The sequence below is a fragment of the Naegleria fowleri genome (assembly GCF_008403515.1).
Source record: "Naegleria fowleri strain ATCC 30894 chromosome Unknown tig43, whole genome shotgun sequence".
Taxonomy (NCBI): domain Eukaryota; phylum Heterolobosea; class Eutetramitea; order Acrasida; family Naegleriidae; genus Naegleria; species Naegleria fowleri.
Window position 1 is genome coordinate 635,950 of NW_025407975.1, and position 14,249 is coordinate 650,198.

Consider the following 14,249-nt stretch of genomic DNA (forward strand, 5'->3'; position numbering starts at 1 on the left):
CGTCCAGATAGTTGCTTGTGATGATTTGGCTCCAACTCTTCGGAGAAGGAAAGGTTCTTTGAAAAACAGTTACTGTCACCTGCCGTAAAAAAATGTCCTTCCTAAAACGCATCTTTAAAACTAAAAGTAAAGGTAAGAGGAGATTCATTCGATTCGATCAATACTTATTTTGCGTATTCAATCCACATTCACTCTCATTTCTGTCACTTGCCAAACATCATCATCATGTTGTACATCCATCGGGCTCTATCTCTTCAACACTTCCAGGAGTGCGTTCACAATTCTCTGATTACGACTGCGATCCAACCATCATTCCTATCAAAGATTGGGATGTTGTTTTATTTAGCGTTTGGTTACAGACCATTGAAGGAGTGAGTCCAAGCACCATTGAGAAATTAAAAGAAGAAGAATGGGATGGAAAGTCTTTATTGTACTTTTCGAAAAACGTAGGTTCATCATTCTCATTCATCTGTTGACATGTTTTGGACATCTTTCATGCTCTATTATGAATTGTGATACTATGAATTTGTGATATTATGAATTTTATTGAAATCTATTTTTGACGATATCTACTGTTCATCAAATCTCTCTAACCACAACCACATCAATCGTTTGTTGTTTCTTCATCATCATCATGATGATCATCTCTAACAATGTTCACGTGTGTCCAAACACTTGCGCGCGATTACAAAAAATATAATCTTTGTGCACATTTCATGACATTATAATCAAATGGTGTCATGACCAACACAACACTCCATTGGACAATCACTATTATCACGTAATATCCATTGTATAATCATTATTATCACACAAATTGTTGTGTTCTCTTAATGGATTGACTTGAACATGTTCTGACCATGAATGATGATGTTTTCAAATGTGAATTGAACCGGATTGTCAATATTTCTTTACAATGCCATGTGTTTGTGAAAATTTCATACTCTTTTAATCGTGAATTTGTCATTGTGAATGTCATACTGTATATTCATCATCCTCATCATTTACTAAATGCATTCATGATGAACTGTTTCCATTCCGAATGATAGGATTTAACATCACTCAAAATTCCACTCAATGAAGCCACTCTCATCGAACAACATCTGGATCAACTCAAACTCGATCAACATTATCAAATGAGATCCTTTAATCAAGCTTTATCTTCTTCAGACTCTGCTTTTGTGTTGAGTTCACAAACCACCTCAAGTGATCCAGATCGATATTCACAAAACCATCCTTCACTTCTTTCATCCTCCTCGAAAAAACAAGGAAATGCTAATTTATTTAGCAGTCTGAATGAATGTGAAGTGATTGGAGATTTATTACATTGTGAAGATGGAAGTGATGAGAGTATTCGAAGTCTTTTAATGGGATCAGATTTTAAAAATCGATGTATTTTGAGTAAGAAGGAGAGTTCTTTTGAGAATCTTAATGAAGGATATTTTGTGCAGAGTCATCGACCAGATATTTTCACAGATGACAATTCCTTCTCGTTACGAGTGTTTCGATTGGTTCTAAGAAGATTGGAGCAAGCGTTTCCACTCATTTCAGCACGAAGTAGATCACTTGCTGACTCGTCGATGAATAATTCAGTTGGAAGTAGAGCTTCGAACAATTATGGATTTTCGTCACTTCCTCCACAAAATACAAGAACTATCACTACAACGGGTGGAATTTTGGATGAAGTAATGGTGGTGTTGCCACAGAGCGTGTCACAATTGACAAGTCTTGAAAAATTGTGTTTGTCGAATTGCATGAAAAAAGTGAAAAGCTGTCCAGACATGTCCACACATGAAAAACGATTGTTGGCACACACATTGTCACTTGTCGATTGTTTCATGTATTGCTACTTTTTTAATTATCAAACTGTTTTGTCAAACGTTGAAAAGAATGCACTCATGAAACGATCGCCCATGTCAAGTCAACATTCACGAGAAGTGAACGAAGACGTCGAAAAACGTTTTGTGCAAGCTCTGAAAGACATTTCTGAAAATTTAAATGCCTTGGGAGTACTTGGAAATTCCTGTCATGCATCAAATACTCCATTGACAAGTGGTGGCTCATCCTCTTCTCAAAATTCATCTTCCAATCATTATTTATTTGGTGAAGGAATTAGCCCCACTGCAAGTTTTGGAAAAACCCAAAAATTATTTCGATCATCAAGTATTGATCATCATTCCACCAAACCATACCTTTTCATTCAACTTGTCATATTTCCTTTCGAAAGGTCACACGTTTTTGATATGAAAACAGATTCACGATTAAGGCCATACACATTGTTTAGAACTGGACTTTTCATTGGAGATTGGTTTTTAGAGTGGGGAGAACATTCACTCGTTTATCCTTCCATTTCATGTAAATACAGAGTGAGCCCACAATGCCATTTTATACAATTAAGTAAGTACTAAACAGTATGAACAATGAAACAGTTCCAATGAACATGGTGAATTTTTCAATGAATGGTTGAATTTATAGTGAAAATTGAGGGTGAAAAGAATATTTCGAGATTACTTCGAAAAATTGCACAAATTTGCGTCTTGTGGAATGGAACTCAAATTTACAATCTCCAAACATGCAATCATCAACATTTTGTGAATGACATTTTAACATTTATTGGACTTTTTTCAAACACTAAACAACTCGGAAGTATTTCAAGGTTTCTAGAAAGAATTGAACAATTAGGTTTTAGTGACATGCGACTCGTTTTTGATTCCCAATTTTTCCAAAAAGAGTTTCCTAACAATGAATTTATATCATTTCACTCACATGCTGATGTGGATGATTTTTACTTGAAAGTTGACAGCATGAATCCAAACTATTTCCATCAAGACATGGATGGCAAACATGACAAGTTTTTACTGAGATTATTCGATCGATCGTTTTACTATCGTACAGAAATGGGAATGCATGATAAATGGGATCTAGCTCTCAACGAAGGAAATGAATGTAATCTTTGCCCATTTAACATTGATGGACTTTCACTCAAGGAACTAGAGGAGCGAGAAGAGCAAGAATTAATGAAACATCAACGAACGAAAGCACATAAGGCATATTTGGGATCCTATGAACCAAGTAATCCAGCGACAGAACGAGATTGGAAATATTAAAAATTTTTACTTTTTTCTGTTCAACTGATCAAAACGTTCTATTTTCAAAATTTCTTAAATTGGAAATTTTGTAAAATCGTCAAATAATACAATAATGCATACAATACAATTTTTTAAATCCATCGTCTTACTCGGATCATGTATTCCTCAAATTCCTTTCCAAATATTTTCCTTAATTCTCTTTCTTCAGGAATAATTTGGTAATAATTTAAATACATGGAAAACAATGGAACACACAGAAAAGCCAAAGGATCCAACAAGAACAAGGAAACACCAAAAGCAACCAAACTCATTCCCACATACATTGGATTTCTCGTGTATTCAAAAATTCCATGTGAAACCAATGAAGATGCTTGTGACGGATTTAATGGATTCACTTTTCGTGTGAAAACTTTGATCAAAAGGTCTCACGAAAGGACATACCTGTTGTTTTTGATTGATGAAAAGCTCTCACTCCTAACCAAGCAATAAGTATTCCAATTCCCATCACAACCGTCATCAATCCAATCCGTATCGCAAGGAACTGTGAAAACGAATCCCATGAAGAAGAAGAAGAAGAAGACGAATTGGCCATCAAGAACGGGCTCACATAAACACTTAAAGCGTACTGCAGTAACAAACAGAGAGTGAGGACAAGCAGAGGAGGTATTTTGAGTTCGAGGGAAAGCGTCATGGTGTTTAAATTCTTTTGAGAGAGTCAGTCAAGCACACGAAAACGACGGTGAATGAATTTTTTTTGAAAAATTGATTAATTTAATATGGAAGAGGAATGAAAATGGCACTCCTTTGGCAAATAAAAGGTGAGAATATTTTGATCGAAGGAGATTCCAAGAGTCACGGATGCATGGAATCGGTAACCTATCGTGTAGATCGTTGATTGGTCTGGTGGGATTTATGGTGAGGGATGGACAGAAATGGTTTTAGATGGACAAGAAAAAGATACGAAAACGAATGGAAAGACATGTTCAAAAAAATGTCTTCTCTCAATAATAAGGCTTTTTCATCCTCTCAAACGTCGACGACGATGACGCATGAAGGCGTATCATCGTCCATTTCTTCCTCCTCCGAAGATTCATCAGAATATTACTATCCAGGACGGTATAGATTTGTGGATTATTGGGCCGATAGTATTCTCAATTTTACAATGAGAGATGAGCAAACGGCCATTTATGATAATTCAGCAGCTGGTGGTGGTACCTTGTCCGAAAGTCCCTTTTCAAAATATTTAAGTGGACTTGATGGATTGAAAATTGTGATGAAATCATCATCGATGGGAGCAAATAATATTCCTACAAATGCTTTTCAACAGGAACAATATATACCCTATTTACAATTGGAAGAGGAGGGTGGTTTTGATCGTCAAGTAAAACGTGATTTACCTGATACAAGTAATCAATCACCATATCAGATGATTATTCCTTTGAGATTTCATGATGAAGGATTGAAGAATTTTACATTTATGCTCCGAAGACTTTCCACAGTGAAACAATTTTTAGTGTCATCCATTCTCGCTCACAATGTGGAATCATTATTTGGCCCAATAGAGAGAAGAAATGAACTTGTCAGAAGAATAATGGCATCACCTCTGGATATTAGAGCACACCTTTATCCTGACACAACATTTTCAATGTGTCTTAAACTTGGACTTGCTCCTTATGTTATTCAACACGAAATGAGACTTCCAAATCTGATAAGCAATTCATCAACTGGTAAAGGCTGGATCAATGACACTCTCTTTAGCATCAAGTCAAAGCGTGGTCATACAGATATTTTCCAATCCTTTACTTCGGATTCCTCAACCACCGCATTGTTAGGTTTGTACAGAGCTTATAGATCCAAAAATGTCACTGTTGATTTGGGTGGCAGCATTCTGGCTAGAGATTTTATTCCAGGTAATTTAACATATGCAGCTCGATTGGGAATTATTTCTCCACTTTCACACAAAAAGACGGCCATTGTATTGAATGGAAGCTTATTGGGTCATATTCATCTTTCTTTCACCACACAGCTCTCCAAGTTGTATGGAATTGCTGCTAGTGCTCAGCTACGATATAATAGTACCAACTTGAAGGCAGAATTAGGTGTTGGATTGGAATGTATTTCACCTCCTCAAGCAGAGGATTATGCTGTCAAGTTCAGAGTTGATACCGAAAAGGGCATTGCTTGTATGTTGGAGAAGAAACGATTCTGGAATAATGACAAAATGACAATGGGCGTCTCAATTGCCAATACGACACCCATTGATAATACTTATGGACCTCTAGTTTCTGATTTGAAGCTTGGATTAAATCTGCAGATTGAGTATTAAGGACACGAGATGTTTGAGGGCTGTGTTGCGTTCAAATTTGAATTATTGGAAATTTGTAGAACAACTCTATGTTGAATAATAAATAATTTCTTGTATTATGTATGTTCTTCTTCTATCTGTTTCTTCTTCTCTTATCAGACGAGTTAGAATTTGTGTCGTTGTCATCATCACTATCGCGATCTCTATCTGTAGAGCTAATGTAATTCTTTTGATATTGGAGCTTGTACGTTCCTAAAGATTTATGTTTCCATTCCACAAAGTTCGTCTCATCTGTTTGAATCATTTGAAGAATGCTTAGTTCACTACTGCAAAGTTTTGATTTGAATTCTGCATACTGTTCGGTGAGGAAACTGGAACTACTGCTTTCATTACTTGCTCGGTATGCTTGTCTCAAAAACAATTTAAATCGATGAACCAGTGTTTCAATCAGTGTTGACCTTCGTTGTATATACAGAGCCTCTAATTCTTGATCTCTTTTCAAATTAATTGCAATATCAGCCATTAATTTAAACAAAGCAGAGCCAAATTCATAAAAGTATCGATTCACTTTCGAGAGAGAAGCCTTTTCAAAATTCGAAGTCACATAATTCAAATCAGCAAAAACTCTCGGAACCTCAACTTCCACATATCCCTGACTACCACACACATAGGCTAACCAGAAAGGAACCTCCACTTTCGTAGACCTCTCAATAATATATTTTTCTTCAAATAATGTATTGCTCTTGTTGGTTTCATCTTCCGAATCGGATGACTCGGCTACAGATTCCTCCTCATCATTACCATGATAATGATTTGTATTGTTGTTGCTACTCGTACTCAAAAGTTGATGTTGTTTCAAATGTTCTTTCTGTAGAGCGGTTGCTGTTTTAATATATTTTCCAATATTCGGAATTGTAAAGTTGAACACAACAGCCACCCGTTCCTCACTCGCCATGATATCATCAATATCAAAGTAAAGTCTTCCGTTGTTAATGGCTGAGAGATCCAGTGTGGACATTTTTCAAAAATGTGTTCTTCTACAAATTGATAACGGCCATAAATGCCGCCTTTTAGATTTTTGGCGCGAATCCAAGGAAAAAAAAACATCATCACGTGAATTAACGAACATTGATTTGGAATCAGTGAATTGAATACATCGTCATCATCATCATTCTTGTTGTACAAGTCAACGGATCAAACCCAAAAATCAACGGAACTGCAAAATTATAACAATCTATTGAAATAGACATATCATCCTCCTACATCATTGAAAATCTTGAGAAATGAACATTGCTCCTCTACTGGAACAGATACAAACCAAAGGTAACTATATCAGTTTTTGAATATTGCTATTGTTGTTTATTTGAATGATTAACATTCGGGTACCTCCAACAGACCCTCAAGAGAGAATTCAAGGATTAAATTCGCTAACACAATCCATGCTTGATATTGCATTGGTAGGTTCAGTTCACTCTCGCTATAAACTCTAAAACTATTGTTGCAAATAATGATTAGGATGATATACCTGCAGTTATGGATACAATTCGGCCCTCTCTCAAAGATAACAATTACAAAGTATGTGAGGCAGCCCTTACATTTCTTTGTACATTTTTGGAACATATCGACGCAAAAATATTTCAACCTTTCTTTTCAGACTTTTTGAATTTACTTGTAGAAAGGTTTGGAGATGCAAAGAATTCAGTAAGGGATAAAGCATTTGAGGCGGTTATTATGATTACTAAACACTATTCATCAAAAGAAATTTTGGATGCTATTCGAGAGGGATTTATTCACAAAAGTTGGAAAGTGAGAGAAGGAATATGTTTAATATTTATACAAATATTACAAACATTTGGACCAAAAAATATTATGTTTTTGAAATACCTTCCAGATATTGTCTCACTTTTGGACGATTCTACGCAAAGTGTGAGGGATGCAGCAGTTATGGCAATTTGTGAAATTTATAGATATGTCGGTGTAGATTTATTACAAGAATTGGGAAATTATAAATTAAGAACTCCTCAACTTAAGGCAATCGAAGATAGAGCTAGTGAAATAATGGTAGATTCCGAAAATTTGGTTCCATTAAAACCAAAAACTTTAAAAAGCCCTACTAAAAACAAATCAACAAGACATACGATTCACACTATTGGAGCCACCTCTGGAAGACCAAGTTCTGTTGCAACTAATGAAGGGGACGGAGAAGAGAACGATGTTCAGCCTGTATATATCAAAGAGAGCGATCTTCCAAGAGAAATGGAAGTGAGTATAGAAATATTGGAGGATATGAAAAACGTTGATTGGAAGAAGAGACTGAATTGCATACGGCGTCTAAGAGGACTAGTTCATGGAGGAGCTACAGATTTTCCTGGATTTATTACAGAATTTTCTCGCATTCGAGAGTCTCTTTCTAAAAATCTTTTAGACTTACGATCAACGATTGTTAAAGAAAGTTGTATGCTTCTTAATCTACTTGCGAAAACAATGGGATCAAGATTCGAACCTCTCTCGGATTATTTTGTTCCAATAATTCTCAAGAGTACTGTGGTGACGGTACAGGTTATTTCAGACTCTATCAATATGTGTATTCGAACCTTGATCACGCATGCCAAGCTTAATAGAAGTATCATGTTCATAGTTGAAAAGCTTGTAGATCCAAAATCTCATGCCACAATGAGAGCCAGATGCGCCGAATACATGGTGCTGATATTACAGCATGTCGACTCGACAATTTTAACAAAGACTATTGATGATATTTCGAAAGCCGTTAAAGCTGCCATTAACGATGCAAGCGCAAGTGCCAGACAAGCAGGTAGACAAGCATACTTTGCTTTGAAAGATGCTTTTCCTGACAAAGCGTACAAATTATATATTGAGCTTGACCCAAACATGCAAAAAAAGCTCAATTCATCAGACGATACACGGTCAGGACAAATTTCACCAAGATCCACAACATCCAGTGTTGTAAGTGGCACCTCTGTGTCATCTTATGTCTCATCAGCGTCTACTTTGAGAAGAACAAAATCTGTGATTACCCGAAAAATCACCAAAACAGATCCTGTTGTAGTACAAGAGCCTAAGAATCATATCAAACCGAACATTCCGACACTGCCTTTATCTGGAACGTATCCACCCTCTCCAAAGAAAACATCATCACTTCAAATTAAGGCCATGACACGAAACTCTACATCCCCATTATCTCCCTCATCACCAAGAGGAAACTCCTCCTCTCAAAAAAGCCCATCTTCCTCTGTGCGATTATCGAAATCATTTGAAGCGGGAGCTTTGGACAAATCAACAAATGACCCAATGGACACATCTTTAGATTCACCTACGATGGAATCTGTCACTTCCATTTTGAGAGAATCTAAAAACTTGGATTGGAAGTCTAAAGTTCAAGTACTCGAAAAATTGGAAACAATTATTGACTCTGACAGAATTTCTGAAGTGAAGAGCACATTCCTTCAAGTAATTAATTTATACATTGATAGACTGTCAGACACACACCTAAAAGTTGTTGAGAAGGCTTTAACATCATTCGTGCTGCTCATTGACAAGTTGCCAGATTGCGTAGAACCTTACTTGGAACGTATCTTGTCGAAATTATTCTTGCTTTTGACAGAGGAAAAGACCAAGTTATTATCTGAGCAGCTGTTAACAAAGATTGCCAGTTCTTACTCTGGAGATATTTTACTTCCAAGAATATTCAAGATTGTGGATACCTATCATTCAAGAGTCAGAGTCGCTTGCTTAGAGTTTCTAATGCACATCGTGCAAGGCAGTTCTGCGTACCTGAGCTATCCTGGCCACATGAGATCGAGTATCAAGAAAATTATTGCCCTTATACAGGTGAATACATCGAAACCTTGTGAAGCAGCTCTAACCAGTATTATGATTTCACTTTATTCCATTCATCCTCATATATTTTTGGAACAAATGCTTTCATTACCTTCTTTAGAGCAAAATCCAATCAAAAATTTATTACGTGAAAGGATTCCAGATTTTGAGCACACACTAACCATGTAAGTATTACTTTAGAATGTATGAAGAATCTCATTCACTTGTTATTGCAACAGTGTATCGAAGAAATCCACTCAACCAAGTTCTAACGTGTCATCACCCCTATCAACAAAATCTCCAAACACCGTTAACATTAAGGTTGTTGAAAATGCAATACCTTCCAGAATTGAAAAGTACAAAATATCAACCGCTCAAGAGTTAAAGAATGAACGAGAATCTTTAGATGAGCTTTCTGCATGCCTAACTGCCATTGCCAAATATAAAATTGACAATGATCCTCATCAAGTATATCGATGCCTGTTTGACATTACAGAAATTGCTAGACAAAAACCTCCGTCAGAATCGATGTGGCAAATATCTTTTGCCAAGCTCATTTTCTACTTGTTTGATTTATTTTTCGATGAGGATGAAATAGTGAGAGAGAAGGCACTGTTAAGCGTGGCAGCACTACTGAGATATCAGAACGAACATTGCACCAAATTTGCAGACATCACCTTTAGAAAAATTATGGAAAAATTCAATGATAAAGTTCCAGCAGTTCAGAGGACCGCAGAAAGAGTTGCCGAACAATTCATAGAATCTATGGATCCTCAAAAAACACTCGAGCTCATTAAGCCACAAATTATCAACAATAGCGAAAAGGAACAACAACTCTTGGGAGGTTTGCGAATAATGACCAAATTGATCAAACAAATATCTCCACAAATATTACTGACTCATGTACCGAGTATACTGCCTGGCGTGTATGAAGCATTCAAACATTCCAATGTGGATATCAGAAAATCGGTCGTGTATTTAATGGTAGACTTGCATTTTGCTCTTGGAGAAAGTTTTGATCCTTACCTTAAACGATTGTCTGTGGAACAACAAAAACTGATTCAAATCTACATTAAAAAGTCAGAAGTAAAGTGACATAATTCTCCAAACAGTGAATGTTTGTCCTGGCGCAGCTCTTTGTGTGTTCAATTTTAAATTGCACCATCATTAATGTAACACGAAAACAGAAACCAAATTCAGCGATTTTGCTCGTTTTGTAAGACTCCGAACGAACACTTTTAAAAAAAAATGTCTTTACTCAAAGAAGGTGTCACCAGCGACCGTGTATTAGTATTGATGAATGAACATCAAGAAGAAGAAGAAGAGAAAATGAGTCGTATGGAGTCTGCGGCATCCTTTGAATCGGCATTTGAAGATGATGCAAAGCCTATTGAAGACTCCAAACATTCGCTTCTTTTTGCAAGAAGGCTAGATGAATTTTCTAATAACGGGGGAAATGGATCGAATGACGATAATGACATGGAAAGAGGACAAGCAAAAGAAATGGAATATGATTATCAATCATTATCTCGGAAGGAAAAATTCAAATTATTTCTTTTAAATTTAAAGAAAGAATTTAGAGGAATGCTTGAAATTGCATTTCCCACAGTTTTAATGAACATTAGTAACAAGATATTAGGATTAGAGGATATGGCTTTTATTGGACATTTGAATAATGAAAATTATTTGGCAGCGAGTGCATTGGCGAATGCTGTTTTCTTTTGTTTTAGCTTTATTTCTGTTGGCTTAGTTGGAGGACAAGATACATTTGTAGCGCAAGGTAAATTGAAAATTCATAGAGTATTTTTCATTCGAAGACTAATATGCCTTGTTGTTTTCATGGATGAAATTATTTCACATATTTGAATTGTTTTTTTTAAAATTCCATGGACGGTTCAACGAATTCAAATATTTCGTCGAATCATTGATGTGAACATGCATCATCACACCACACTCAAAAGCTTTTGGAGCCAAGAATTTACGATTAATGGGCATATGGTGGGCCCGTAGTTTACTCATCATTTTCCTTGGATTAATTCCTATTCTCATCATGATGCTCTTTCTCGAACAAGGTCTTTTACTCATTCGTATACAACCAGAAATTGCCTCTCACGCCGCCATCTTTGTTCGATATTTACTTCCTGGACTCTTTCCTTTTGCATTTTGTCGAAGTGCAGCGAGGTTTCTCGTCTCAATGAATATTCGACTTCCTAATACGCTCATTCCCATGATGTCCATCTTTGTGAATTTTGCATTGAATTGGTTATTTGTTTTTGGAATTGGTTTTGAAGGTTTTGGATTTGTCGGAGCAGCCATTGCCACTTCCTTAGCACGATTTTTCATGCTACTCTGTTACATTTATGTCATTTTCCATTATCGAAATGCCTTAAAAGAATGTTTCGAAGGTTTTGTCCAATTCAAGCAAGTTCTGGAATGGAAAGGAATTTGGGAATTCTTAAAACTCTCCATTCCTGGCACCATTGCCATCTGCTGTGAAGTGTGGGCCTTTGAATTCACATCCATTTTGGCCACCTACTTGTCAGCCACTCACACTGCAGCACATGCCATTTGTCTCAACATTGTTTCCTTATCTTTCATGTTTCCATTGGCCATCTCCACAGCAGCAAGTGTCCTGGTTGGACAACATTTAGGTGCTCGAGAGGCCTCTCGTGCCAAATATGCTGCCTATTTGTGTTTGGTGGTGAGTGCCTTATTTATGGTATTGAATGGAGTGGTTGTGGGATCTCTGAGTCGACTCATTCCACGAATTTACACATCCGAAGAGGCAGTGATTGATTTGGCTGCAAAGGTCTTTCCATTGACCTTGTTGTTTGGAGTGTTTGATGGAGTTCAAGGAACAGCGTCGGGAGTATTGAGAGGAGTTGGAGCTCAAACTGTTGGAATGATTTCCAATTTAGTGGCTTATTATGTGATTAGCTTACCGATTGGAGCTGTGTTGGCATTTGTGGTGAATATGCAATTGGTTGGACTCTGGTTGGGATTAACTCTTGGATTGATTATTGTGGCTGTTTCACTTGTGATTTATATTATTCGAATCGATTGGGTGAAACAATCGAAAATTGCATATGAACGAAGTAGTCAAGTGGTGGAAATTTCGAATCATGATGATTCTCAAAGTAATGGTGATGAGGAGAATGGTCGTGTGAATTCGAATCAAGAAATCACTGAAATGCCAGTTGTCACTTCACAGGTTGAGAGGAAGGAGGAGGAAATGAAAAGCAAGGTTTTAATGAATCATGGTGATCATGGACAAGAACTTGAGAGTGCAGAAAATAGTAAGGAATAAGGACCAGAGTTCGGTGATGTGATTGTCATTTTTCCAATAAACGGAGTTCACATTCGGAATAAATATTTTCACACTCCGAAACGAAAAAAAAAAAAGTCGACTGGTGTGTTCATTCTCTCGCACGCACGCACGCACCTCTCTCGGAAGAAGAAGAATTCTTGCCAGTTGTTCTCAGTGTGCGTGTGTTTGGTGGTGATCAATAATTTCCAAAAATGTCAAATTCCATCTTTTCCATTCTCAATCGTTTATTCCACACGATGGTTGTTGTTCATCAAACAAATCCCGAACAACAACAAGAAAATCCCGATGAACGTACCACCGAATTAGTGTTTTACATCATTGATGGATGTTTGGCCATTGTTTTTTTATTGTGTGCATTGTTTTATGTGATTTTATTCATTACCAAACGAAGTAGTTTGACGAAAAGATTTTTGATGGAAAATAGTGTTCCGAGTATGTCGATTATCATGTTGGTGTTTTGTTTGGGTAAGTGGTGTCGATTTGATTCGTGAACGTGTGTGGAATGATGTTATTTGATTTGTGTGATGATTCGATATCGGATCGATTATGATATGATGGATTACGAATGAATGATTGTGAAATTTGATGTGAAATTTGAAATTTTGGTTTTTTTGAAATACCAAAAATCTTGTTTGGAATTTTCGAAAATTTATGGTCTAAAATTTGTAACCCATTTGAATTTGTATCTATTTGAAATACGAATGTAGTGAAATCCATTCATGTAGTGTGTCCAATATTTGAATTATTGGACAATAAGATTGCAACTTTTGTGTTAACAGTGGTACAATTTGTGACGCTCTACATTACAACATTTCTATTATTTTCCATCTCATTAATTTCTCTCTATTATGGAATTAAGCAATATACAGTGAATGGAAGTGTCATCTCACAACGAGGATTATTTTTTTACAAAATATTATTCACAATATTGATTACTTTTAACGCAATTTTGTTGATTGGATCTTTTGGATTTTCTATTGGAGAACACACTTGGAGGACATTCTTCAAGGAAGAGGAACAACAATCGTTGGCAGATGTTGCATTTTATGTCTTTATTGGGTAGGTGTGAGAATTTTCACATAATTTTTATATATAACTGATACGAATGTATATCATTCATTAATTTTTAAATATTTGAAATGACATTCTCAAAGATGTTACTCGTATCAATTTCTTGTGCAAGCATGTGTAGGTCTTTATGGAATTGCATTCCATGTCTTTAATGGGAAATACATTCTATTGGATGACTATATTGCTCGTAAATGCACTCGCTCAGTAAGTTTTCATTCATGGCCCTCATTCGAATGCATTTTACCATTTTTTATGACTTTGTATTTACTAATTTTGGCACACATCTAATCAATAGTTTTTGGGAAGTTGTGTTGGAGTTTCATTTTCAATGGTCATTTTCATGGCCACCATTCTCACCGTTCACACTCTCGATTTTCAAAATGTGTTGAGAGAATCTTTACCCTTCTTTACACTCGCAGGTGATTCTGTGTTGGCTTTCTTGACCGTGTGTCTCGTATTGGTTTGGGGACCATTAAATCCATCTCTTTCGAGTCTGTATGCATCCATGCAAGGAGCAATGGAGAGACGAAGCTTAATTGATGAGCACTCAAAAAGCTCACTGGGAAGCTCGAGTAGCAGTACACTCAATCATGCAAGATCATCTGTAAATAGAATGTAA

General features: G+C 36.4%; 7 protein-coding genes across 7 annotated transcripts; 5 read left to right on the forward strand and 2 right to left on the reverse strand.

The window, feature by feature from the left end:
• Nucleotides 1-92: 92 nt before the first annotated feature.
• FDP41_005272 (uncharacterized protein) lies at nucleotides 93-3,107 on the forward strand (the record flags this gene model as incomplete). The annotated part of the gene is made up of 4 exons (XM_044708779.1): nucleotides 93-132; nucleotides 268-446; nucleotides 1,050-2,397; nucleotides 2,476-3,107. 4 exons carry the CDS (start codon nucleotides 93-95, stop codon nucleotides 3,105-3,107), a joined length of 2,199 nt encoding a protein of 732 aa, XP_044560658.1.
• Nucleotides 3,108-3,220: 113 nt separating this feature from the next.
• FDP41_005273 (uncharacterized protein) lies at nucleotides 3,221-3,780 on the reverse strand (the record flags this gene model as incomplete). Its single annotated transcript, XM_044708780.1, has 2 exons — nucleotides 3,221-3,483; nucleotides 3,531-3,780. 2 exons carry the CDS (start codon nucleotides 3,778-3,780, stop codon nucleotides 3,221-3,223), a joined length of 513 nt encoding a protein of 170 aa, XP_044560659.1.
• A 300-nt stretch (nucleotides 3,781-4,080) lies between these two features.
• On the forward strand, nucleotides 4,081-5,415 carry FDP41_005274 (uncharacterized protein; the record flags this gene model as incomplete). Its single annotated transcript, XM_044708781.1, has 1 exon — nucleotides 4,081-5,415. The coding sequence occupies one exon, from the start codon at nucleotides 4,081-4,083 to the stop codon at nucleotides 5,413-5,415; it is 1,335 nt and encodes a 444-aa protein (XP_044560660.1).
• Nucleotides 5,416-5,527: 112 nt separating this feature from the next.
• On the reverse strand, nucleotides 5,528-6,412 carry FDP41_005275 (uncharacterized protein; the record flags this gene model as incomplete). The annotated part of the gene is made up of 1 exon (XM_044708782.1): nucleotides 5,528-6,412. One exon carries the CDS (start codon nucleotides 6,410-6,412, stop codon nucleotides 5,528-5,530), a length of 885 nt encoding a protein of 294 aa, XP_044560661.1.
• A 265-nt stretch (nucleotides 6,413-6,677) lies between these two features.
• FDP41_005276 (uncharacterized protein) lies at nucleotides 6,678-10,326 on the forward strand (the record flags this gene model as incomplete). Its single annotated transcript, XM_044708783.1, has 4 exons — nucleotides 6,678-6,717; nucleotides 6,790-6,851; nucleotides 6,910-9,416; nucleotides 9,471-10,326. 4 exons carry the CDS (start codon nucleotides 6,678-6,680, stop codon nucleotides 10,324-10,326), a joined length of 3,465 nt encoding a protein of 1,154 aa, XP_044560662.1.
• Nucleotides 10,327-10,479: 153 nt separating this feature from the next.
• Nucleotides 10,480-12,538, forward strand: FDP41_005277 (uncharacterized protein; the record flags this gene model as incomplete). Its single annotated transcript, XM_044708784.1, has 2 exons — nucleotides 10,480-11,011; nucleotides 11,193-12,538. The coding sequence occupies 2 exons, from the start codon at nucleotides 10,480-10,482 to the stop codon at nucleotides 12,536-12,538; spliced, it is 1,878 nt and encodes a 625-aa protein (XP_044560663.1).
• Nucleotides 12,539-12,795: 257 nt separating this feature from the next.
• On the forward strand, nucleotides 12,796-14,249 carry FDP41_005278 (uncharacterized protein; the record flags this gene model as incomplete). The annotated part of the gene is made up of 4 exons (XM_044708785.1): nucleotides 12,796-13,024; nucleotides 13,267-13,618; nucleotides 13,714-13,834; nucleotides 13,926-14,249. The coding sequence occupies 4 exons, from the start codon at nucleotides 12,796-12,798 to the stop codon at nucleotides 14,247-14,249; spliced, it is 1,026 nt and encodes a 341-aa protein (XP_044560664.1).